The sequence below is a fragment of the Triplophysa dalaica genome, chromosome 9 (genome assembly GCF_015846415.1).
Source record: "Triplophysa dalaica isolate WHDGS20190420 chromosome 9, ASM1584641v1, whole genome shotgun sequence".
NCBI classification, from domain to species: domain Eukaryota; kingdom Metazoa; phylum Chordata; class Actinopteri; order Cypriniformes; family Nemacheilidae; genus Triplophysa; species Triplophysa dalaica.
Genome location: NC_079550.1, coordinates 16,600,070 through 16,624,503, shown reverse-complemented (window position 1 = coordinate 16,624,503; position 24,434 = coordinate 16,600,070). Strand labels below are relative to the sequence as shown.

Genomic DNA, 24,434 nt, shown 5'->3' with positions numbered 1-24,434 from the left:
GTACTCTGTTAAAATTATTGCAAACTTGATTTAGTATTGATTTATTTAAAGTCAACAAAAATGCTTTGTTTATTTTATATTAGTGGTGGGCCGTTAACGTAGTGAGACTCTTATCGCGCGATAAAAAAAATGACGCCGTTAATCTATTCTCAAAGTTGGGTTGGGAGCTGGGTCTATACTACGCAAGCTATGATGACTTTCACCTTGATATTTTAGCGCGGATGTATACCAGCTTAACTGCACTGTAGGGGGCGAGAACGAGATTTTTCAACTGGCGTGATTCGCGCCACCTCATCATCTCATAACCAGGGCTTCATTCGCGTCATTCGCGCCGCCTCATCATCTCATAACCAGGGCTTCATTCGCGCGATTCGCGCAGCAAGTAGGTCTATTGGCTCTTTGCATTAACACATAAATCACTCGCGCTTGACACGCCATTCACGTTTGGTCTGAACACAACATAACGTTACTGTGAAATTACCGCATCAAACGTGACGTGCTAACATGGATGCAGCTATGAAGCCGCCGGGTTTGCTTCAGGGAATATTAATTTTTAAGAAGCTTCCCAATAGAAACATCGACAAGACTAAGGTTGTTTGCACCTTGTGCAATGCGGAATTGGTTTAAAAGAAAAACTTTCTCTCAACAGGTAGTGGTCTAGCTTAAGTTGAAACCAGTAACTTTGTATTAAGATCTAATGTATTATGGCTCCTGTATGACATATGGCTTGTTGCTCCCTCACTCTTTGTAAGTCGCTTTGGATAAAAGCGTCTGCTAAATGACTAAATGTAAATGTACTGTAGGAGCTCTTCCAGTCTCAAGTACCACCTAAACGCAAATCATCCCTTAGCTAATGCGGAAGTAAACACAAGTACATCTTATTGAACATAATTTAATTTTCATCACCAATTATCATAGTAGAACAGCTTTCTCAAGCAGTTTGTGATGCATTTTGGAAACAGGAGATGAGCCCCTGGTCTAATGCGCCACCTGGCTTGAGAAACACGTTCTCAAAGACTTACTTTTAGTCATTATTTGGGTAGCACACATATTCTGAATGCCTTCGGCAGAATTCAAATGAGCCATTTTAATCTAGATTAATCTAGATTAATTTTGGAATTAATCTAGATTAATCTAGATTAAAAAAAATTATCTATGCCCACCACTGTTTTATATACAACTACAATACAAATGCAGGATTCAAAGAACTGTCTGAAAGTATCCACAAATAAACAGCAAAGTTTCATTTGTACATGCAGTTAACTCATTTGTTTTGTTTGTTTCATTCTGTAAAGGAAAGTCTTTAAAACATTTGTTCTGATTTACATTTAGTAACATTACATTCAGTCATTTAGCAGAAGCTTTTATCCAAAGCGATTTACAAATGTGATAAACAATGGAACAACATAAGGACTCAAAAAGAGATTCAACTCAGAACTAATCAGTCAGGTGCTGACGGAGGAGATGTGTTTTCAGCTGATCCTTAAAGATGACTACAGAATCTTGTAACAGCGGGCATGTCATTACACAAATTTGGAAAAGACCAGAGAGAGAGATTATTTCCCTTTTTGGGATGGCACTACAAGACGTTGCTCATTTGCAGAGCATAGGGATCTGGTGGATGCATAAATCTGTATTAGCGAGTGTAGATATGGGGGTGCCAAACCAGTGGTTATCTTGTAGGCAGAGAGCAGAGCTTTGAATCTGATGCGAGAGACTATAGGGAGACAATGTAATTTATGGAAGAGAGGAGTGATCTGTGCTCTCTTTGGTTCAATGAAGACCTCTCTTGCCGCTGCTGTATGAAACTGTAATAAACGATCTGAAAGGTTGTATATTTTCAAAGTCCTCTCAAATAGAATAGATTTTTTTATGACATAGACAACAGTTTGGCAAATCACATTAAGGCATCTTTAAAGGAACACCAATTTGTCTTTTTTGCAATAGTCCTCTTAAAATCTTTTTCACCTCCTCTGTTCTCAAACAGTAAATAATAGGATTAATCATGGGTGGCAGCAAACTATACAACATAATAATGACCACTCGTATATCATTGCTAATCTTTATACTAATATTGTTAAACAAATAATTTAAACACCTGGGCACGAAAAAAAGAGCAATTATAATGAGCTGAGGACTGCAGGTTGAGAAAGTCTTGAGTCTTCCTTGAGTGCTCGATATACGCAGAACGGCCAAAATGATGGCACAGTAAGAGAAAATAATTATAGCAAGTGAACCCAGCAGCATTATAAGGGCACTGGCAAAAGCTGGAATTGTATACAGGGTTTTGTCAGTGCAAGACAATGATGCAATAGAAAAGTGATCACAGTAACATTGAACTATGGTGTTACCTGCACAGTATGGGAGAGGATACAATCGAATAACTAGCATCAACGGGACTGCACAAGACCAGACCCAAACTATACAGCTCAGAATGAAAACATTTCTGTTTGTCATAATATTGTGATATCGAAGTGGATAACAAATGGCTGCATAGCGATCTATGGCCATTAATGCCAAAACATGTAAAGTGACTGTGCCAAAATAATGCACAAAAAACATCTGAACAAAGCAGCCCAAAAATGAAATGCTTCCATCTTGAAACCAATATCTGCTGATTATTTTGGGTAATGTAGTGGTGCTGAAGAGTACATCACTCACAGTCAGATTTAGAGTAAAGAAATAAACAGGTTTATAAAGGCTCTTTGATATTATAAGTAATGTAAAAAATACAGCATTTCCCACAATTGTACACACATAAACAAAGAACAGGACTGCTGACACGATGCCATAATGTCGAGGCTGAACTCCAGGGAACCCAGCAATAACAAAATCCTTTATAAAGCTGACGTTTCCAGTTGACATGATGACGATCGGTCCTTAAAGAAAAACTTTGTATTCTCTGTATGTGCAAAAAACTAATTATTTAGCATTAAACTATTACACAACCGGAGTAACAATTTGAACGAATTTGATATCATTTACTTATTTTAGGTTTCAGGTAGTGAAAGCTGTTTCACATTCTTCCTCCTCACATGCTGATTCACAGTTTCTTTATGTGTGATTTATAAATAGTAAAGGACCTTACCTGACACTGAACATGACGCAGGTTCTGTACTTCAGGGACACTGGTCTGTCAGTCAAGTAAGCGAACTTTAAAAAATAAGCTGCTTTTAATTGTGCCTTTTTGTTTATTGTGTTAGATAAAAAAATTGTTTTGAGAGTTTGAGCATCCCTAGACAATAGCAGGACTCAATAAATCAAGTTTTATTAAAACACTTGTCGTTCAAACCCTTTTGACCTAAATTATTTACTTGAAGTACCCATATTGAGGGGTTAAGTAAATATTTCACCAATTTAATGGCACATTTACCATGATAAAGAGTTTTTAATCTGTTTCTATTAGTAGCATTTTACATTTACGTTTATTAATTTGACAGACAATTTTATACAAAGCGACTAACATTGCATTATACTATACATTTATTTCTGTTAACACTGTAAAATAAATCAATTACTGTAATTTAATTTACAGGCATTTTCTGTAATTGCATAATACAGGAAAAAACTGTAATTTTGAATAGCAACAATATAATGCTGTATTTTTTACAGCCAATTTCTTGATTTTAATTTACTGTATTAAGAATAAATACATAATCACTGTATATCCAGTATGTTTTCATACTGGATATACATTGTGTATTTATTTTTTCATTGATAAAAAAATACATTACAGACAAATTTTGTACCTTGTTGTACATGAAATATTTTTATTCAGTTACAACTTCATAGTAGCCAACATGGCTCTTTAAACAAGGACTGTTTAAACATTCATGTTTAAACAACACGTTTACCAACATAACCATCATGTAACAACATCGCAAAACAAAGCCCAAGTGAGTCTGTAAAACGGTCCACATCTTGATCCATCAGAGCACAACAAGTAGCTGGAACTATGGAAAAGAAAAAAGAGAATAATGTTAGATATTTATAGTCAGAGGAAAAACAGAGGACAACATATACAGTCAGAGACAGTGAATATTAAAATGATGTAATTCAATGATGAGATCTGTGTGTGTGTGTGTGTGTGTGTGCTTCTTACTTTTCATCGATTTCACTGAAAATTCATCATTGTGTTTAGAAGAGCGGCAACATGTGGGTTCACTGCAACCTGTTTCTTCTGTATCCTGGCATTTTAGATGACGCTTCTTCTTGTTCCACTCTCTGGATTAATATCTACAAAGAGTAAGGAAAAACTAAATGTTATGTATTAAATATACAAAATATATTATATTAAAACACATTAATTAAATGATCAGCTTGCTAGTGTTAAATATGGGAGACTTCTAAATAATTTGCACTAAAAAAATCCATCTCTCGTTGAGAAATATTGTTTTAAAGGTCTTAACAGTTATATAACATTAACATATCTATAAAATGCCGGTAAGGAAGTTGTTCAACTAATACCTTTCATTGGACTCCAAGTACATGCTGCCCCTTCCCTTTCTGTCGGTCTCTCGACGTTGTGTCGAGAACGACAGATGGGGTTCGCCCTTGAGAACCAATCAACTCTGACTACTATAGAAAAGGCCAATGAAATTTGGCGAATGCAATTTGCATGCCGGGCTCCGCCCCCGGAAATCCGGTATAAAAGGAGGCCGGTGTGCAGCATTCACTTACCTTTTGTTCTTCAGAGCCATCGCTCATGAGTACAACTCAGGATTCAATCCTCTACAACTACACGCTGGTGCTACGACGTGTTACAGCGGATCGTCCCTTCCTGCAGCGACCTTCCCCTGGGCGTCTCGGCGGTTCCGGAGGTGTTAGAGATTTTTTCTAAAAGTCCTTTTCAGGACTGACTGAGCATTCTCCAGCGCGGCATGTCCCGCTGTTCTCTTGGGTGCGGCACCCTCATCGAGGAGGGGGATGGACACGATCGCTGCATTAGGTGTCTGGGCGTCCAGCACACTGAAGCAGCGTTCGTTGACACATCTGCCTGCACTGCGGGCAGATTGTCATTCAGAAGTTGCGGTCACGGGTGGCTGTCTTCCTACGGGAACCAGCCACCATTTCGTCTGCTACCCGGGCTGTGACATCTGTGGCTACGGCCCCGATGACCACCCACGTTAGCAGCGTTAGTGATACGGGGAACTCTGCGAACGTAAACCCGCCAGCCAAGTGCTCACGGGCCGATCGCACCCCGATTCGCTCTTCTGAACGTTCCCCAACCGGCGGTGGCATACCGTCCGGATCCTCACGCACACACTCGGAAACGATGTGTGACGTAGATGAGATGTCGCTCGCAGCATCGGAGGGAGACTGGCATCCGACTCTGCCGAATCCAAACTCCACCCCCAGCGGTCGAGTTCAGGAGGAAGCAGAAGTGATGTCATCCGTGCTAACCCGGGGATACGTGGTTCCCGAGGTCGGTGCGCGGTGCAAACCGCGCCCACCCCGGGTGCCATGTTTTTCCCGGAGGTGCATGAGGAGCTGTGTAAAACTTGGAACGCTCCACTCACGGACCGTTCCAGTGAAACCAGCTCCGGCTCCCTTACTTCCCTCGATGGTGAGGAAGCCAAGGACTGCGTCGAGATCCCCCGGGTGGAACGTCCGCCTGCGGTGCACCTGTGCCGCGGACGGCTACCACCTGGGGGGGGATCGACCACTCCTACCGTCCAAAGCACGTAAGACTTCGGCATCACTGGTGTCGAAAGCTTGCGATGTTGCGGGCCAGGCTGCCTCCTCTCTCTATGCCTTGGCCATCCTGCAGGTCCGCCAGGCCAGGGCGTTGAGAGGGCTCCACGAGGGTAAGGCCGACCCGGGTATAATGCAGGATCTCCGTGCCACCGCTGACAGCGCTCTACGGGCGACTAAGGCGGCGGCACGGGCCCTGGGTCGGACGATGTCCACGGTAGTGGTCCAGGAGAGACACCCCGGCTATACCTTGTGCAGAAGAGTGACAGCAAGGAAGTCCGCTTTCTTGATGCACTCATCTCGCAGGGTGGGTTGTTGGTAACACCGTCGAGGACTGCGCTCAGCAGTTTTTTGACGGCGAAGCAGACAGTGGCAATTAACCACATTTTTTTCACGCCGCGACTCGGCCGCCTACAGGCCTCCGAGATCTCACGTGACGTCTGCTTCCCTGCAACCCAGGACCCTTTCGACATCGGCTCCGGTTCCTGTGCCCCCACAGGCGGCACCCCGGAAGCAGAGGTCGAGGGGGAAACCTCCACCCCGTCAGCAACCTCCTCGCGAGAAGGGACACTGACGGGAAGACCCCAGGGAGAACAACATCGGGCCCGAACCTTCACAGCCACGGCTCTGATCGGTCGGTACGGGACGACTCCTGCCTCGTCACCAAAGCCGGGCCCTTGTTAGGGCTTGGCGCCCACTTACTCACTGAGTTTTCTGTTCTCCCCGGGTTTACTTGCAGCCGATCGCACACTCCACTGGACTGTGCTCGGCGAACCGACCTCACACCCTGGCGAGGCGTGAGGTCGTACACATACGACAGCCGTCACCACTCTCAAACCGACAGTGCGTGCCTTTGTCCCGCCAGGCAGGTAAGCAGGCGGAGCAAAAACCTTCCCTCCGGGGACTCCCCGCGACATGGTTAGCTCCGCCAGCCGACGAACCACCCCCCGTGGGAATGATGAAGCAGACCGTCCCCTTGGTCACCCTGTCACAGTCCCTGGGAGCTCGAGAGCTGCCCACACTGTCTCGCTGGCTAATGAGGGCGGTCCGTCTTGGTTACTCGATCCAGTTCGCCAGAGACTCACCCAAGTTTCGGGGCATCATCTCTCCCTCTGTCAGAGGCAGGGACGCCTCCGTACTTCGGGTAGAGGTCACCACCCTTCTGGCAAAACAGGCATCGAGTTCGTCCCTCAAAACCAAGATGTTCAGTGGGTCACCACCCGCACTTCATCGTTCCCAAGAAAGACGGCGGGTTGCCCCCAAAGGCTGCGTACCCTGAACAGAGCACCTTCACAAGCTGCCATTCAGGGTGCTCACACAGAGGCGCGTCCTGACATCTATGAGGTGTCAGGATTGGTTCGTGGCAATCGACCTGAAGGACGCTTACTTTCATGTCTCGATCCTCCTCGACACCGGCCGTTCCCACGGTTCGCGTGCGAGAGACGGGCATATCAGTACAGAGTCCTCCCTTTCGGTCTGTCCCTGACCGCCCTTTCTCCCTGAGAGGAGGAAGGCGAGCGGGTACTAAACTATCTCAGCGACTGGCCTATCTTGGCACACTCGCGAGATCTGTTATGTACACAAAGGGACCTGGTGCTCCGGCACCTAGGTCGATTGGGACTCCAGGTCAACCAAGAGAGGGGCAAGCTCTCCCCAGTGCAGAGCATCCTCTTTCTCGGTATGGAACTCAACTCTGTCACCATGTCGGCACACCTGTCCGCAGTTGTGCCCAACCAGTGTTGAACTGTCTGAAATGAACATTTTAGGCAGACAGCGGTCCCCCTGAAACAATTCAGAGGCTCCTGGGACACATGGCGTCCTCGCGGGCTAATACCCCTCGAGTTGATGCACATGACACCGCTCCAACACTGGTTTCAGAGTCGAGTTCCGAGGAGAGCGTGGCACACCGGCAGCAGGCGCATGGTGATGCCGCCCTGCTGCCGACGCACCATAACCCCTAGTCTTTATGACTTTTTCGACGGACTCAGGTCCCTCTGAGCAGGTTATGAGGCAGGTCGTGGTGACGACTGAAGTCTCCCTGCAGGGGTGCGGTGTAGTGTGCAACGGGCACGCAGGTGGGGTGTTGGACGAACCCCCGCCTGCGCTGGCATATCAATTGCCAAGAGTTGTGGGCTATGCTACTTGCACTGAGCAGGCTACGGCCTCTCGTGCGAGACATACACGTGCTGTTCCGAGGACAGCACTATAGCTGTAGCGAATACAGATCGTCAGGGTGGCGTTCGCACACAGCAGCTAAACACAACTTGCTCGACGCCTCCTCCGGTGGAGTCAACAGGTGACTCGTTCCCTGCAGGCCACACACCCCGGGCAAACTGAACTAGACAGCCGACGTGCTTTCTCGCCAGTTTATGCCTCGTGGAGAGTGGCGACTCCACCCCCGTGCAGTCCAGCTCATTTGGAGGCTGTTCGGGTAGGCCCAGGTAAAACCTGTTCACCTCCCGTAACACCACCATTTGCCCGCTTGATAGTCCCTGCCCTCGGCACGGATATCCTTGCGCACAGCTGGCCGCGGGATGGGCGGAAGCACACCTTCCCCCCCCAGGAGCCTTCTTGTACAGACTCTGTGCAAGGTCAGGGAGCAGGAGCACCAAGTGTTATTGGTTACACCACACCGGTCTAACCGCACTTGGCCTCAGAGCCGATGCTCTGGACAGCGACTCCCCCTGAACCATTCCCCTGACAGAGGACCTGCTCTCTCAGGGGAAGGACACGTTCTGGCATCCCAGATCAGACCTCTGGAACACCCATGTCTGGTCTCTAGACGGGACGAGAAGATCCTAAGATGGCTACTCCCCCTATACGGCTGAGACCATCATCCAGGCTAGGGCCCCATCTACTAGGCGGTTACACGCCTCTAGACGGTGCCTCTTCTCGTCCTGGTGTCTTTCTCAACGAGAAAGACCCACTGAGGTGCTTGATCAGGATTGTGTTCCCCTCCTCACGAGACTGGAGACTAACATCTCCCTTCCACACTGAAAGTGTATGTAGTCGCTATTGCCACTCATCACGACTCAGTCGGTGGAAAGTTTCTAGGGCAACACGACCTGGTCACCAGGTTCCTAAGCAGCGAGAGGGCGGAATCCGCCTCATCTCCGCTCCATACCCTCTTGGGACCCTAAGTGGTCCTGGGGAGCCTCAGGGCCCCCCAAAGAGCCCCTCGGAGGTTCCGATCTTCCTCATAGAGTAAGACGGCCCTCCTGACGGCGCTCACTTCCTTCAAGAGGGTAGGGGACCACCGAGCATCCTCCGTGTCCCTGGATTGCCTTAAACTCGGCCCTGGAAACTCTCACGTTATCTTGAGACCCAGGCCCGGATGCGTGCCCAAGAAGTTCCCACTACTCCCTCCGGGGCCAAGTGGTGAACTTGCAGGCGCTCCCCATAGGGGAGGAAGACCCAACCCGATTAGTGTTGTGTCCAGTACGTACTGGACCGCACGCAGAGCTCTGAAGCTCTGACCAGCTCCGTGTCTGTTGGAGGACAGCAGAAGGGGAAGGCTGTCTCCAAACAGAGGCTGGCGCACTGGGTCGTGGACGCCGTTACGACGGCATTCCGATCTCAGAATCTCCCATGCCCATTGGCAGTGAGGGCTCACTCCACACGGAGTTTAGCCACCTCCTGGACACTGGCAGAAGCGCCTCTCTAGCAGACATCTGTAGAGCTGCGGGTTGGGCTATGCCCAAACACCTTCGCAAGGGTTAACAACCTTCGCGTAAACCCGGTGTCAGCCCACGTCCTGCGTGGCGACATGTAGGACTGGCATCCGGGGGGGCGTATGCCTGCGAAAGCACCTTTCCACCCTCTAACAGGTTGGGTCAGTGTGCTATTTACCTTTTCTTCTTACCCGAACACATCGCTAAGAAACTGGTACCTCACCAGCCTCCCTTCTTACCCAGACACTGGTTAAGAATAGGCATTCCATCCATCACCAAACAAGCACCCCCTGGGGGCTGGCTGGGCAGAGCAGCCTTCCCCCTTAGGCCGGGATACCATGTGAGCTATCACAGATAGCTCTAACCGGACCTAGTGCTACCGGACGTCTGTAACACCCCCTCCGTGGGCTGTTCCGTCTGATGTATCCTCATGAGAATGGTTCCCACTCCTGGTAACCCATGAGCTTCCCCAGGTGGGCCTCCACCTCGCGGTTAACTACTCAGTCCGCACGTTCCATGCGTTCTCCTCCAAGGACGAGACCATACCTATATCCACCATATTCCTCCCCACGGGTAGGAGGTGGCCTCTGTAGCGCTTCTCTGATTAAGAGTCGCGCTTACCCGGTGTAAACTGATCTGGACGGCCTCTCGCCTATAGAGAGCTAAGGCCCCGTCCGTGAAAGTTACCGGTCAGGGCTGTACCCATCTTTCTCCAAGAAAGCTCTGGAACCCCCCGACCACCACACTGGAAGGTTACAGTCTCACGAAAGCTTCGAGATGACACGCCCAGGCTTGTTACCGTCGCTTCGCTAGAGATTGTGACGCGATACAGCGTTGTGGCGTTTTCCATAGGCAACCCCATCTGTCGTTCTCGACACAACGTCGAGAGACCGACAGAAAGGGAACGTCTTGGTTACGTATGTAACCTCAGTTCCCTGATGGAGGGAACGAGACGTTGTGTCCCTTATGCCACGAACACGTATCGTATTCTGCTGCAGTTTGAGAGGTCTCAGGCTCTTCAGAACAAAGGTAAGTGAATGCTGCACGCCGGCCTCCTTTTATACCGGATTTCCGGGGGCGGAGCCCGGCATGCAAATTGCATTCGCCAAATTTCATTGGCCTTTTCTATAGTAGTCAGAGTTGATTGGTTCTCAAGGGCGAACCCCATCTGTCGTTCTCGACACAACGTCTCGTTCCCTCCATCAGGGAACTGAGGTTACATACGTAACCAAGACGATCCTGGTACTCAAGATTGAATATGTAACATGCTATGAACAGAGTGGGAAGGCCAGACATGAAGCTGTGCTGAGCACGGTCACACACAACCTAACCTTCAGTAGTCTGCATCCAGTGGACTGCAAGTGTGTCCTAAAACAAACAATACCACATGTGACAATAGTTAATAGTTACTATACAATTTTATCTTTAAGCTTTTTACATTAAAACTACATTTAAGTATAAGTGACTCTACAAACAAATTCTAAGCAAATTACACAGAGTAACTTAAACTTAAAACCGTACTTATACAGAAATGTAAGCCTTTAACGTTAGGGATGTCAAGGTCAAGAAATTGTCACACTGGTATTTGTAACGGGCCGTCTCACTCTCACCCTCCAACGGTCTTGTTATCTTGGAGACAGTCCTGCTGTAACGATGAGGGTGTCGGTAACGTCTTTTGCTACAGCTCTCAGCTGGCCTCCGTTACATATACTGTACATCAGGGCTATTCAAATCTTACCCTGGAGGGCCGGAGCACTGCAGAGTTTTGCTCCAGCCCTGATCAAACACACCTGAGCAAGCTAATCAAGCTGTTCAGTATCGCTAGAAAATCACAGGTGTGCAAGTTTGATCAGGGTTGGATCTAAACTCTGCAGTGCTCCGGCCCTCCAGGGTAAGATTTGAATAGCCCTGCTGTACATCTAGATGGTTACGTAAATTAATCACTTTACCGGGCTATCCTCCGTGAATATCGACTAACCGGAAGCTTTGGTGACTCGTTTTAATGTGGGCTCTCGATTTAACGGATGACTGCATTTGCACATTTGAATTACACCACAAAATAATCACGACCGAGTGTGGTATTCAACACTAAATTCCTGTCAATCCCAACAGTCGAAGCATGTAACTTTTACCGAGTCTACGGCGGGCGCGATGTTCAACATTTAAAAAACAATCGTCAACTAACTAAAACAATGAACTGTAGCTCGTCACATACCGCCTTCGCTCCTGGTGTGAACAAAAACTTTAAATAACATGAACAACTTCTGTCCTCTGGTGCTATAGCGACGGAGAATTTTTGAAATCTTACCGCGACGGCGCTGCTGAAACCCCGCAAGACTCCTTCGGTGGAGGTTACCAATATGAAACGCGAATGTAGATACCTCTATATAACGTTACCAGTATGATAGTTACCAAATATGAAAAAAACCGTAATAAGTCACTTACCACAGGTGTAAATCAATCATTTTGCGCACTACCCCAATCTCGACTGTTGAAGATCATCCCGCCATTGTAGTTTTGAAATTTACAACAATATTCTGTACATTTGAGTTAATCCGTCACGTGACCCCAGAATGCATTGCACTTTACAGCAATATTCTGTATTATTTAAAAAACAGTCAGCTTCTGTAAAATAACTCTGTAGTTTTTACAGCAATTCGTTACAGTGTAGATACAGGTAGGGACTGTACCATCCTCATGGAAAAAAGTGTGATTTTCCCTGCATCTGAAGGGCCAATGCTTATACATTAAATTATTTGTGTCCAATTGCTCTAACATTTGTGTTATGAAAACTATGGAAAGGATTATTGCCAAACAATTAATGTTGACTGTAGAACTATGACTTAATCCATTGCAATTTGCATGTGAAGGGGCCAGAGGCACTGAGGATGTTGTGTTTTGTAATTCATCATTTGCAGAACTCTAATTCATATGTTTGAATTTTATTTTTAGATCTTACATCAGTTTTCCATGCAATAAATTTAATATCCTATTGAACCGGTGATTCTCTAATGGTGTTGATAGGCACTTGGTGCTTTGGATTAAGGATTTTTTATTGTTTCGAACACATCGGATATGGTATAATGGCCAGCTGTCAGAAGAGTGTTACAGGTGCCCCACAAGGAAGTGCCTTATCACCTATATTTTATTCATTGTACATTAACGATTTTTACCATACGGAATTTGAATTGTAGACTTTTAAAAATGCAGATGATGTGGCCTTGATGGGCCTTTTATAAAAAGATAGATACTAAAGTGAGTTTCCAAGATAATGTTAACTTAATTTTTTTAAAGTGCATGCACCGTCTCTATTTGATACGGAAGATCAGTGCTTTTGGGGTTAGTCAAAACATACTGGAGATTAGTGGAGAAGTCCTTAGTTGAAAGTGTGTTGACCTACAATCTAACACCGTGGTATGGTAATCTAAGCTGTAAACAAAACAGTTACTAATACGGGTAGTGAAATAGGCAGACAACAAACAACTTTGAGCCGGGTGTATACTATGAGGTGTGTTTGAAAGGCTGAGTGCATACTAAAAGATGCTGCCCATCCATTAAATGGCCAGTTTGTTCTTCTGCCATCTGGTAGGCGCCATGTTGTGGCTAGAGCAAGGAAAACATTTATAAAAGCTCATAGTAATCGGCTATTTGAATCAGAAAGGTGGAGTATGCTGATTTGATTTGTTTTTTAATGTTTTATTTTGTGTTATGTTAACTGTTGTGTATGTAACTGTGTTACTGGTTTGGTCAAAGAGAAATTTCAAACTATGTTGATAATAAAGTTTTATTGAATTGTATTGTATATGCACTAGGTACAGTGTACCTCACGATTCCTCTGTAATTCCCACGTGAACCACCAGGGGTTTGCAAATCCAGTTTTTGGTCGACAGTTGTCCATCAATCATTTAATGGACTGTATAATAACATTGCAACTGCCTCTTTACTGGGAAATCTATCACCTAAGACGAATGTTCAGTATACAGGAATACTGGACATCAAGTCCTTTATTCCAGTCAGACCAGTCACATTGGATTCATTGCATACTGCATATTGTACTTGATATTGCACCGTATAAATAGTTTAACAATATTAAAGTAAATAAAGTATATTTTCAAAGTCCTCTCAAATAGAATAGATTTTTTATGACATAGACAATAGTTTGGCAAATCACATTAAGGCATCTTTAAAGGAACACCAATTTGTCTTTTTTGCAATAGTCCTCTTAAAATCTTTTTCACCTCCTCTGTTCTCAAACAGTAAATAATAGGATTAATCATGGGTGGCAGCAAACTATACAACATAATAATGACCACTCGTATATCATTGCTGATCTTTAGACCAATATTGTTAAACAAATAATTTAAACACCTGGGCAGGAAAAAAAGAGCAATTATAATGAGCTGAGGACTGCAGGTGGAGAAAGTCTTGAGTCTTCCTTGAGTGCTCGATATACGCAGAACGGCCAAAATGATGGCAGAGTAAGAGAAAATAATTATAGCAAGTGAACCCAGCAGCATTATAAGGACACTGGCAAAAGCTGGAATCGTATACAGGGTTTTGTCAGTGCAAGACAAGGATGTAATAGAAAAGTGATCACAGTAACATTGAACTATGGTGTTACCTGCACAGTATGGGAGAGGATACGCTCGAATAACTGTCATCAACGGGATTGCACAAGACCAGACCCAAACTATACAGCTCAGAATGAAAACATTTCTGTTTGTCATAATAGTGTGATATCGAAGTGGATAACAAATGGCTGCATAGCGATCTATGGCCATTAATGCCAAAACATGATAAGTGACTGTGGCAAAATAATGCACAAAAAACATCTGAACAAAGCAGCCCAAAAATGAAATGCTTCCATCTTGAAACCAATATCTGCTGATTATTTTGGGTAATGTAGTGGTGCTGAAGAGTACATCACACACAGCCAGATTCAGAATAAAGAAATAAACAGGTTTATGAAGGCTCTTTGATATTATAAGTAATGTAAAAAATACAGCATTTCCCACAATTGTACACACATAAACAAAGAACAGGACTGCTGAAACGATGCCATAATGTCGAGGCTGAAGTCCAGGGAACCCAGCAATATCAAAATCCTTTATAAAGCTGACGTTTCCAGTTGACATGATGACGATCGGTCCTTAAAGAAAAACTTTGTATTCTCTGTATGTGCAAAAAACAAATTATTTAGCATTAAACTATTACACAACCGGAGTAACAATTTGAACGAATTTGATATCATTTACTTATATTAGGTTTCAGGTAGTGAAAGCTGTTTCACATTCTTCCTCCTCACATGCTGATTCACAGTTTCTTTATGTGTGATTTATAAATAGTAAAGGACCTTACCTGACACTGAACATGACGCAGGTACTGTACTTCAGGGACACTGGTCTGTCAGTCAAGAATGCGAACATTAAAAAATAAGCTGCTTTTAATTGTGCCTTTTTGTTTTTGTGTTAGATAAAAAATTTGTTTTGAGAGTTTGAGAATCTCTAGACAATGGCAGGACTGTATAAATCAGGTTAGGTAAATATTTCACCAATTTAATGTCACATTTACCATTATAAAGAGTTTTTAATCTGTTTTTATTAGTAGCATTTTACATTTACATTTATTAATTTGACAGACACTTTTATACAAAGCGACTAACATTGAATTATACTATACATTTATTTCTGAGTACAGTATGTGCAGTACCTGGGATCGAACCCATGACCTTTACTTTTGTTAATATTATGTCAAACTCCCCTTAAATTGTTCCAAACTTGTGTTATGTTTTCTTTTGTGTTATGTTAACTGTTGTGTATGTAACTGTGTTACTGGTTTGGTCAGAAGAGAAATTTAAAACTGTTTTGATAATAAAGTTTTATTGAATTGTATTGTTATTGTATTGTGTACAGTGTACCTCACGATTCCTCTGCAATTCCCACGTGAACCACCAGGGGTTTGCAAATCCAGTTTATGGTCGTCAGTTGTCCATCAATCATTTAATGGACTGTATAATAACATTACAACTGCCTCTTTACTGGAAGAATCTATCACCTAAGACGAATGTTCAGTATACAGGAATACTGGACATCAAGTCCTTTATTCCAGTCAGACCAGTCACATTGGATTCATTGCCTACTGCATATTGTACTTGATATTGCACCGTATAAATAGTTTAACAATGTGAGTCATTTTCTTTTTTAAATCCATGTGCCCACATAATCTTCAATTAAAATCTGAAAATGTACTTTCATCCTGTAGTGACTGTCCATCTCAGATGATGTATGTTCGATGGCTTGGGCGGAGCATTCTTCAAATCAAAAGCAAAAACGATTGCAACTTCTGGTTCATGGGGGACTTTAAGGATGATTTTACACTGCAATATCAATTGTAAGAAGGTAGGAACATTAGATGTCTTAGCCTTTCTTGAAGTCAATGCCTTTCTTTAGTCAATTACTTTTCTCTTGTCAAATAAAAATTTGTTTTCAATATAGATTGAAGCATTTGAAAGTACAAGTTGTTATTTACTTAACAAAAATAAAGCTGAGTTGAAGCATATTACTTCGTTACTAAAACGTTTTATTTTTAAAATATACATCCTGGCTTGCAATAGCAAAAGATTATGACATGATATGTTTCATAAAGTAACATTCTTATAACATCAGTAATATAAAGGGAATAAGCGTTGTTTAAACTCACATTTGCTCTTTATATTAGATTGCTTACAACATAAATCAATACTCTGATTCAATTGCAAACAGTGCATTGATTCAGTTTTGCTGAATTAATCTTAGGACTTCTCAGTTTTATAAGCAAGCTTTCCTTTACAACGTTTGTCCCTAAACAAACCAACCCTTAAGCCGTAGAAAACATTTGTCCCAAATAACAGTATCCTATGTCTGACTAGAAAAGTTTTGTCATCTCGGAACTAAATAATAAAAGATTAAAATATTCACACATTTACATCATTTAAATTTTAGTTTATTTTTGCGTTGCATTTAGTTTCATAGCTACAGTTTATTCTTTATACAGTAGTTGTCTTGTCAGTTAGATTTATGTTTTTGAAGGGATGAAATAATGGTAAAATGTGTAATCCCAGTAGAGTCTCAGTTTTATCACTTATCTTAATCATCTCTCTACTGGGACTGTTTAAGTCTCTAGACCAGCTATTCCTTTTAATGGATTCATAAAACACCAATTTAAATCAGTTTGAAAAAATACCTATTGCCTATGTCTCTACTTACATGCTGTACATCCATAACGTTTAATATAATTTAGGCTTTTTACTTAATTTCGTTTCAGTCAACAGTGTAAAAACTATCATGTGGCCTTTATAATATTGCATGAGATGTTGAACAAAAGCCACCAGTTCATTTTGTATTACATGTTTTAGGTGTTGGATTAGTATGTTTGTCAATCACTTTATTTTCCCTGTTCGTCTCTTAATTGATCATATTGAGATATATAAAGTGTATCTCTCTGGACCTTTACTGAGTAGTTGACAAGAATGAGATCATCATAACAACTATCAGCAACATGTAAACATGTGTCATTAAACATGTGTCATTAAAAACAAGTCTCTCCCGGGTGTTAATTTGCTGCTTGTTTGCTTCTTTGTTATTCTTTATCGCTATAGAGCACTGAGCACTCAGACAGTAAACAGATCTTCACAACCACTGAGGACTTTATTAACAAAAGCTGTTGTGTAAACACACACATACTGTAACATATTGCTTAATTGGTGCCCTTTGATGGACAAGTTGAAAAGTTACAACTATGATGTTTGAAGTTAAAGCTTAAAAAAAAGGTTTCTCATTCAGATTGGGGCAATAATCTAATATAAGATGTATTTGATAAATCCCTACAGTACATATGTAACTTCCAATTTACAAGTTCACACAATATAAGTTAAATTGGGTCTCAATAAACAGTAGATATACAAGCATATTATTTTATGCTCAATTGTTATTGATAAATAAGTCATATTTTACATGTTAAAGAATCAGAGTTTATTAAAAGCAACCTGTGCCAGTTAAAGCACAATGATGGAATATGATGTTGAATAGGACATAATTAAAGTAAATGAATTAAATGAAAATAAGTTTTTGATGCTGTCCTTCTGAAACTTCATATGTCCAAATTCGCTTTTCTTTCTGGAAATTGAAAAAACACTGTACTTTTTATATGATTAAATACTGGACGACAAAACCAGTCTAAAGGGTCAATTTTTTGAAATCAGAAAAAGCTTTTCATCTGAAAGCTGAAGAAATAAGCTTTTTATTGATATGTGGTTTATTGGGTTAGGACACTATCTGGCGGAATAACATCTGTTCACAAAGCTGGAATCTGAGAGTGCAAAAAAGCAAAATAGAAAATCGCCTTTGAAGTTGTTAATCAGGGGCACTGTAGCAGGCCATCCACGCACAAAAATTCTGTATTTTATACATTTATGGTAGGAAATGTATAAAATATCTTCATGGAACATTGTCTTTACTTAAAGTCCTTTGACTTTTTGCATTAAAGCACCATACCCTGTTTTTTTGGCAATTACTAAAAATGTTCCTGCGCTACTTAAAACTGGTTTTGTTGTCCAGGCTCACATTTCGCTGTTTTTCAGGAAATTGAAAAGAAACTGTACTTTATATATGATTAAATACTGTGTTGTCACAGTTGACAAGCACGTTTTAATACTTTTTATTATTTAGGTATTTGCATAACCCACGGACAAGCAAGGGAGTCCAATAAAAATGATTTAACGCAAAAAATATAAAAATCAATCAGTAGGTCCTTAATTCAAGTAGCACTTATGTAAGAGACCAGGATCAAGATCAGATCAAATCAATATAAAATTATTTATTTTTTATCTATTTTTCAGAAATTTTAGAGGCCTGAGATGTTTTTCAATTGACTGCATAACCTTTAATTTTTCTCTACAGGGAAGACTCATGAGACTCGTGTTCTAACCCTCATGAATATTTTTATGGTCACAGAGGTGCTGCTTTCACTCAGTCCTAATAATAGTAATTTGATGTACAGCACTCATGGTGAGCAGAGACAGGGTTTTCTCAGGTGACGGAGATGTGTCTCTGTGTGGTCCCCATGCATCAACCCGGCTCATTAAGAGACTTACCCAGGAGCCAAAATATGTCAATCAGAGCTGATGCAATTCTTGCCAAACGTTTCAAAACGTTTACACAACTTTCTACAATGAGTAAAATAACACAAATTCATCTTTATTGTAATGTAAGATCTCCTGCAACATAAAAATTAAATAAGATTATAAATATAGAGATCCCCTGTTCCAGATGTTAACGTATCACTGCAAGACAACAGAAATAAAAAAGGGAAAATGTATACTTGAAGCTCATTCTATGCATGCCGACAGTCAGCTTTGTTAGTAAAAATACAAATTTATTTATATTTGAAAGCTCAAACACATTAAACGAATTGTCTTAGACTTATGTGGGTCCATTCAGAGTCCATTTGTTGTGCCGACTGGCAAATGCTTGGGCCCCCTAGAATTATCATAACCTTTCCCTCGTTACGGCGGCCCTGACTATTAATTAGAAACTGAAGTCCCACAAGTCAAATTAAAAAACAATTTTAATATCCTTGAATTCTCAGGACACTATTATTACTCATTCCAAGGGGATTGCAAGGGGCCTTTGACACAGTTGATCATACAATACTGCTTACGCGCCCTAGAGCACTGTTTAGGGAGAAAATCATATTTCACAAATCAAAGTTTTAAAGTATATATAGGTGATTTTACTTCTGAGATGGTCTCTCTTTCTTGTGATGTTCCAAATTTTGGCTTCTATTCTTTTTCTCTGTGTATGCTCGCTTTGGGTTCCATCTTTAGGAATCATGGTCTGACTTTCCATTGTTTTGCACATGACACCCAAATCGATCCATAGTTCAAATTGTCTGGAAGCACTTATGTCTTGCTTATTCGATTGCTTTTCTTTACATTTTTTTTATTTTAATGAGATAAAATATCGACATTATTGTGGTTGGTCCGTCGGACTCACATACTCCAAATGTAAATCTTGGTGACTTAACCTCATCGGTAATGCCTTAGGTTAAAAATCTTGGTTTTATTTTCGATGATGGATTTAGAATTGATAAACAGAATATCATGGTGTCAGTTTTGACTTCTTGCTAAAGCAAAACTATTTTGTCCTGTAAAATATTTAAAATGAATTCATGATTTTATTACATCTAGATAAGATTACGGTAATTTGCTGTATTTTGGTCAATCCATACTGTCCCTTCTGCAGTTGGTTCAAAATTCAGCTGCTAGGCTCTTTACAAGTACCAAGAAACGTGATCATATTACCCCGTTTTAAGTTGATTTTATTATTCTTCTTTTAAAAGTTGAATCTTTTTTATTGTGCTGCACATTGGTCAACCTCTGTTTAGTTAAATAGTGCTATATAAATAAACTTGACATTGACATTATTTAGGACGGGCTGAGTATGACTGCCATATACAACAAAGATGAAAACTCACCTCTTTCCAGAGCACTTAACTGTATCTTACAAATAAAACTGTATCCTACGAATAAATCATCTTTTGTCTATATCTCTCTTTCCTTAATTTCTCGGTGTAATGGCTTATACTGTATGATATGAACGTTTTGTCTCAAACTTTATATTACTGACTTTTCTTGTGATTGTTGTCTTGTGAACGGACTGTCTAATGCAGGTTTACCTTGTAGCACCTTTAATCACTATTAATGTGTCATATTTATGCCTTTTTTGTGTAATCACAAGATACGGATGTTTTAAGTACCTAAATGCCATTCTCACCTCATCCATGGTACTGTAAGAAATTTGTGAATGATTTTTTGATAATAAAAAAAAAAACTTGATTAGGCCTATATTTAACATGAATGTTTATTAACAAAACGACGGCTAACATTAGCCTACTGCCTTGTCAGATAAATACATTTGAAGATCTTCATCCTTACTTGAAAATTAATGTTTGTTGTTTATTAGTACTTTAAATGAAAATAAAATAATGAAACAATGACAAACTCATTTATACTAAACGAAGAAATTAAACTTTTTTCCTGTGTGCAATAATAACACACAGGCCATACTGATATGCTGTGATAAAATGTTCTAATTATCTAAATGATTCTTCATTCATACATCTTAGTAAGCCGTTAAAATCTTTTGTTATCAATACATTTAATTTTCTACTATAATAATCTCATTCAATGACAAAAGTGGTGGTCCCAAACAAAACTCCGCCTCACGTGCTTTGTATTACGTATGTGTTTCAGGAGTTTGCCCTTGCAAATAAATGGAAAATAAATAATAACAATAATTGTTTAATAATATTTTGGCTTGCTGTCTGGGGCAGGGCTACGAGCTATGTATTTTTGCCCGAACCCAGAGCCCTAGACCTGTATTCTGGCTGAGGTAGAAAACGGGCCGATGGTATGTAGTCGGAGTAGTGGAGGGAGACTCCAAATAGTCGAGAGAATAAAGGTAAGACGGCTCTCTCGGCGTTGTGTCGAACCGACAGAATGAGGTGTGATCTTGAAAACGTGTGATCTCCGAATGTACTTTTAAAAGGCCAGTAAACTTGGCGAATGGCATGGCATGCCATTCTCCATCCCATACGGAGTATTAAAGGAAAATGGCGTGCCCTTTTGTTCTTTGGAACCTGCTAAACTGAAATGCTGAGAACATAATCTCCTTGAATGGCCTGACCTTTGTCTGTGCGTCTTCGCATGTTGCACTGAGAATATTTAGGTAATTACAGATTACACATTGTGTCCCTCATTTATATTTTGCCTAAGGGGTCTCTAACTAGATGATACCAAATGTAATACTTAACACTATGCTTTCGGGAAACAATATGGATGGGGCACTGAAATATTAATATTTTTAATATTAAGTGAGTTTTGCAAAGAAGCTGAATCTACAATAAAGAAATGATCTAATCCAATACAGTGGCCAAAGCAGGTTACATCATTGTGTTGTCAGAATGATCTCCAGAGATATATCACTCAATATATTTCACTTTAGTCCAATCAAACCGAATAAATGTGCAGAAGAAGACAGTCACAGACAATCATTGCATTAATAGCAGTGAACATTTAGCAGAGCTCATAAAAAACAGTTACAGCAATTTGGCTTTTCAGCTTTATACAGGTAGACCCTACAGTATGTTGTTTATTTGCATGATTTTTCCTTATGTAATTTATTTAGCTAATCTTGTGAATTCTTATTCATACTAATCTTTATATCTTTCAGGTCATTTCTGTTTTCAGCAACTTAACACCATGAATGTCATAAACACAAGTGTTTCCCTCAATATCTCAATTGTGCGTCCTGAATACTTTTTTATCACTGGACTTTCAGGTATCCCATACACACGCTATCACTATATTTTCTTGTTTTGCATTTATTTTATTAGTGTTATTGAGAACTCTGCAGTTCTTGTCATTATAGTTGTTAACAGGAGTCTGCATAGCCCAAAGTACATTGGTGTGTTTAATTTAGCTTTGGCTGACTTGGGTATAACAAATGCCCAGATTCCTAACATAGTTCGGACTTTTCTTTTCGAGTCACAGTACATCTCTTATAATGCTTGTTTAGCCAATATGTCATTGGTTTATTTCTTTAGTGGTGCACAGGTTTTCACTCTTGTTGTTCTGGCATACGATCGGTTCACTGCAATATGCCTGCCGCTCAGGTATCATACTCTTGTGACGAATACTGTCATGTTTGTGCTTTTTTCAATAATATATACATTTACTGCTGTAATGATAATTATAATGGTGCATTTTATCAGCCGCCTTTCATTCTGTAAATCTAATGTAATAGAAAGTTATTTTTGTGATCATGGACCAGTGTTCAGGTTGGCATGTAATGATTATAGCAATAGCTTTTCTCACGGAAAGCTTATTACAGTTGTATACCTTCTAGGACCATTTCCCATTATAGTCCTGTCATATCTAGCCATTGTTCTTGTTTTAAGCAAAATCACAAATTGGGAAGGAGGTATTAAAGCTCTAAGGACGTGTGCTTCGCATCTTTTGGTGGTGGGGTTAGTTTATCTTCCGAAGACTTGCCTTTATGTTATAGGATTTACAACAACTGTTTCTCTCAATGCGAGAATCATCAGCTCATCGCTTTCTTATGTCATTCCACCAATGTTAAATCCAATGATTTATGTGTTGAACACAGCTGAAATCAAAGACACAATTCGAAAAGCATTCAAAAACAGATCTGGACCGGGTGTTTAAAACTGGCTGTCTTTAAATTTTGTTTATTTAATGATTATTGAAATGTTTTATATATAGAAGTCAATATAGTAATAATTGGGTTATTTTTAAGTTCAAATGAGAATTTAGCTCTAGGTGCTGTATTGTACTTCTTGTATCTTTCTGACTACATGGCAAGATAAGCAAAGAAATCAGAATATTTGTGTATATCAGGAATTTGAAAGATACGGTGAATCTATACTTATGTTGACATTTCACAGGTTCAGTCACAACTGTTAACTGTATCATCTGTCCCTGTAATATACTGTAGCGGGTAAATGTAAGCATGTTTATTTAGTTTTGTGCAACACACGTGATGACACACTTGATTTGGCAAAATAAATAATAATCATGTAATGTGTTGATAATAAATAATGACGAATAATAAGTGTTTAAGCTGCAGTTTGTTGTTTTGCTATTTATTTTTTTACAAAATGTAACATGAGCTGTCTAAACACCAGCCCTCTAAGTCTCAGTTACTGCAATTGAAATGAAAGAAATGTAGGAAAATTATAAGTATACAGTATATGGCAGATAAAAGGTACTGTAGTTGTGAGCATTTTTTTTTATTTTATTAAGGTTTATTTTTTTTGTAATATTCTGTATGGCCAAGTACAGTTCATTATAAAAGTTCCACCTTTTTGCAGTGATGCATCTTATACTGAAGCCTATACTCATCTAGGAGCCAGAGATATTTACTTCCTTTATTGAGCATTTTCATGAAAGCACTGAGAAATGAATCAGAGAATTACAACACAATACAAACATTGATTTGAAAAAAAATTGTACTAAGCCTATGTGAATCTAAAGAGGGAATGAACTGTAAAATACCAAGAAGCATACCAAACGATATATTTTGCATTTAAAGTGATGAAAGAAGGTGAAGAAGTCTTGACACATTTGCAGATTGGTGGCATATTTATCTGTTAAATCATGGGTAGAGTCCACTTTCTGTCTAAGTATTTTCACTATTCACTGTAATGGTAAGCCCAAACTGTAGTGTTTGGTGGACATGAGGCAACAAAAAAGCACGGTCCCAGTGCACTAGTGTTTAATACGACCTAGACACAAAAAAGAAATGTAATAATCTAAACAGATCAGAATCATAAGGACCAGCCAAAAGTCAGATGGTGTATGAACTATAGTATCTATTGCAAATGGGGGAGAATGTGTTGCAGAATTCTGTTTATTATTTTCACATATTCATGACAACATCATGCAACAAGTGCTACATCAAAGTGTTCCCCAGAGATCATTAAGGAGATACGTATATATTTATATTTAATAACAGAGATATCCAGTCAAATGATTTAAAGACCCAGTGAAATCAAAATAAAAAAATGTTATTAAAATGAGTGAGCCTTAAGGATGTCAATAAACTGATATGCTATTGAGCGCCGACAAAATTTGCATTAAGGAGATATAACCATTTAAAACTAAGAGTGTGGCACGTGCGCTAGAACAAATCTAGTAATTCCATGACAACACACTACACTTTAGCCTCTCATCAAAGATCTTGTCCAATAAAAGTTGCTTTAGAATCCGAAGAGTCCCAGCCCCTTCACTAGCAGAGCTGCTGGGGTAGCTCAAAATCAACTTCTTCGCACATTTATAATGTCCTACATGGTGAATGACGCATAATGCAATAATTGAAGTCCTAATTTCGCGTCAGTGTCACATGAGCGGTTGCACGTGAGTGTGATCCGGTTATAAGAGACACAAACGATAGCACAGAGCTGATCATATGCACAAACATACTTGCAAATCCGCTGAGAAAACTAAATGTA

General features: G+C 40.8%; 3 protein-coding genes across 3 annotated transcripts; 1 reads left to right on the top strand and 2 right to left on the bottom strand.

The window, feature by feature from the left end:
• Positions 1-1,902: 1,902 nt before the first annotated feature.
• On the bottom strand, positions 1,903-2,865 carry LOC130429022 (olfactory receptor 2A14-like). The gene has a single exon (XM_056757371.1). It carries the CDS (start codon positions 2,863-2,865, stop codon positions 1,903-1,905), a length of 963 nt encoding a protein of 320 aa, XP_056613349.1.
• Positions 2,866-13,537: 10,672 nt separating this feature from the next.
• Positions 13,538-14,500, bottom strand: LOC130429025 (olfactory receptor 2A14-like). The gene has a single exon (XM_056757374.1). It carries the CDS (start codon positions 14,498-14,500, stop codon positions 13,538-13,540), a length of 963 nt encoding a protein of 320 aa, XP_056613352.1.
• Positions 14,501-21,663: 7,163 nt separating this feature from the next.
• LOC130428167 (olfactory receptor 52E4-like) lies at positions 21,664-22,629 on the top strand. The gene has a single exon (XM_056756029.1). It carries the CDS (start codon positions 21,664-21,666, stop codon positions 22,627-22,629), a length of 966 nt encoding a protein of 321 aa, XP_056612007.1.
• Positions 22,630-24,434: the final 1,805 nt, after the last annotated feature.

What these genes read in the sequence shown, in the direction of transcription:
- LOC130429022 (XM_056757371.1), bottom strand. Translation starts at nt 2,865, where the DNA reads ATGTCAACTGGAAACGTCAGCTTTATAAAGGATTTTGTTATTGCTGGG.
- LOC130429025 (XM_056757374.1), bottom strand. Translation starts at nt 14,500, where the DNA reads ATGTCAACTGGAAACGTCAGCTTTATAAAGGATTTTGATATTGCTGGG.
- LOC130428167 (XM_056756029.1), top strand. Translation starts at nt 21,664, where the DNA reads ATGAATGTCATAAACACAAGTGTTTCCCTCAATATCTCAATTGTGCGT.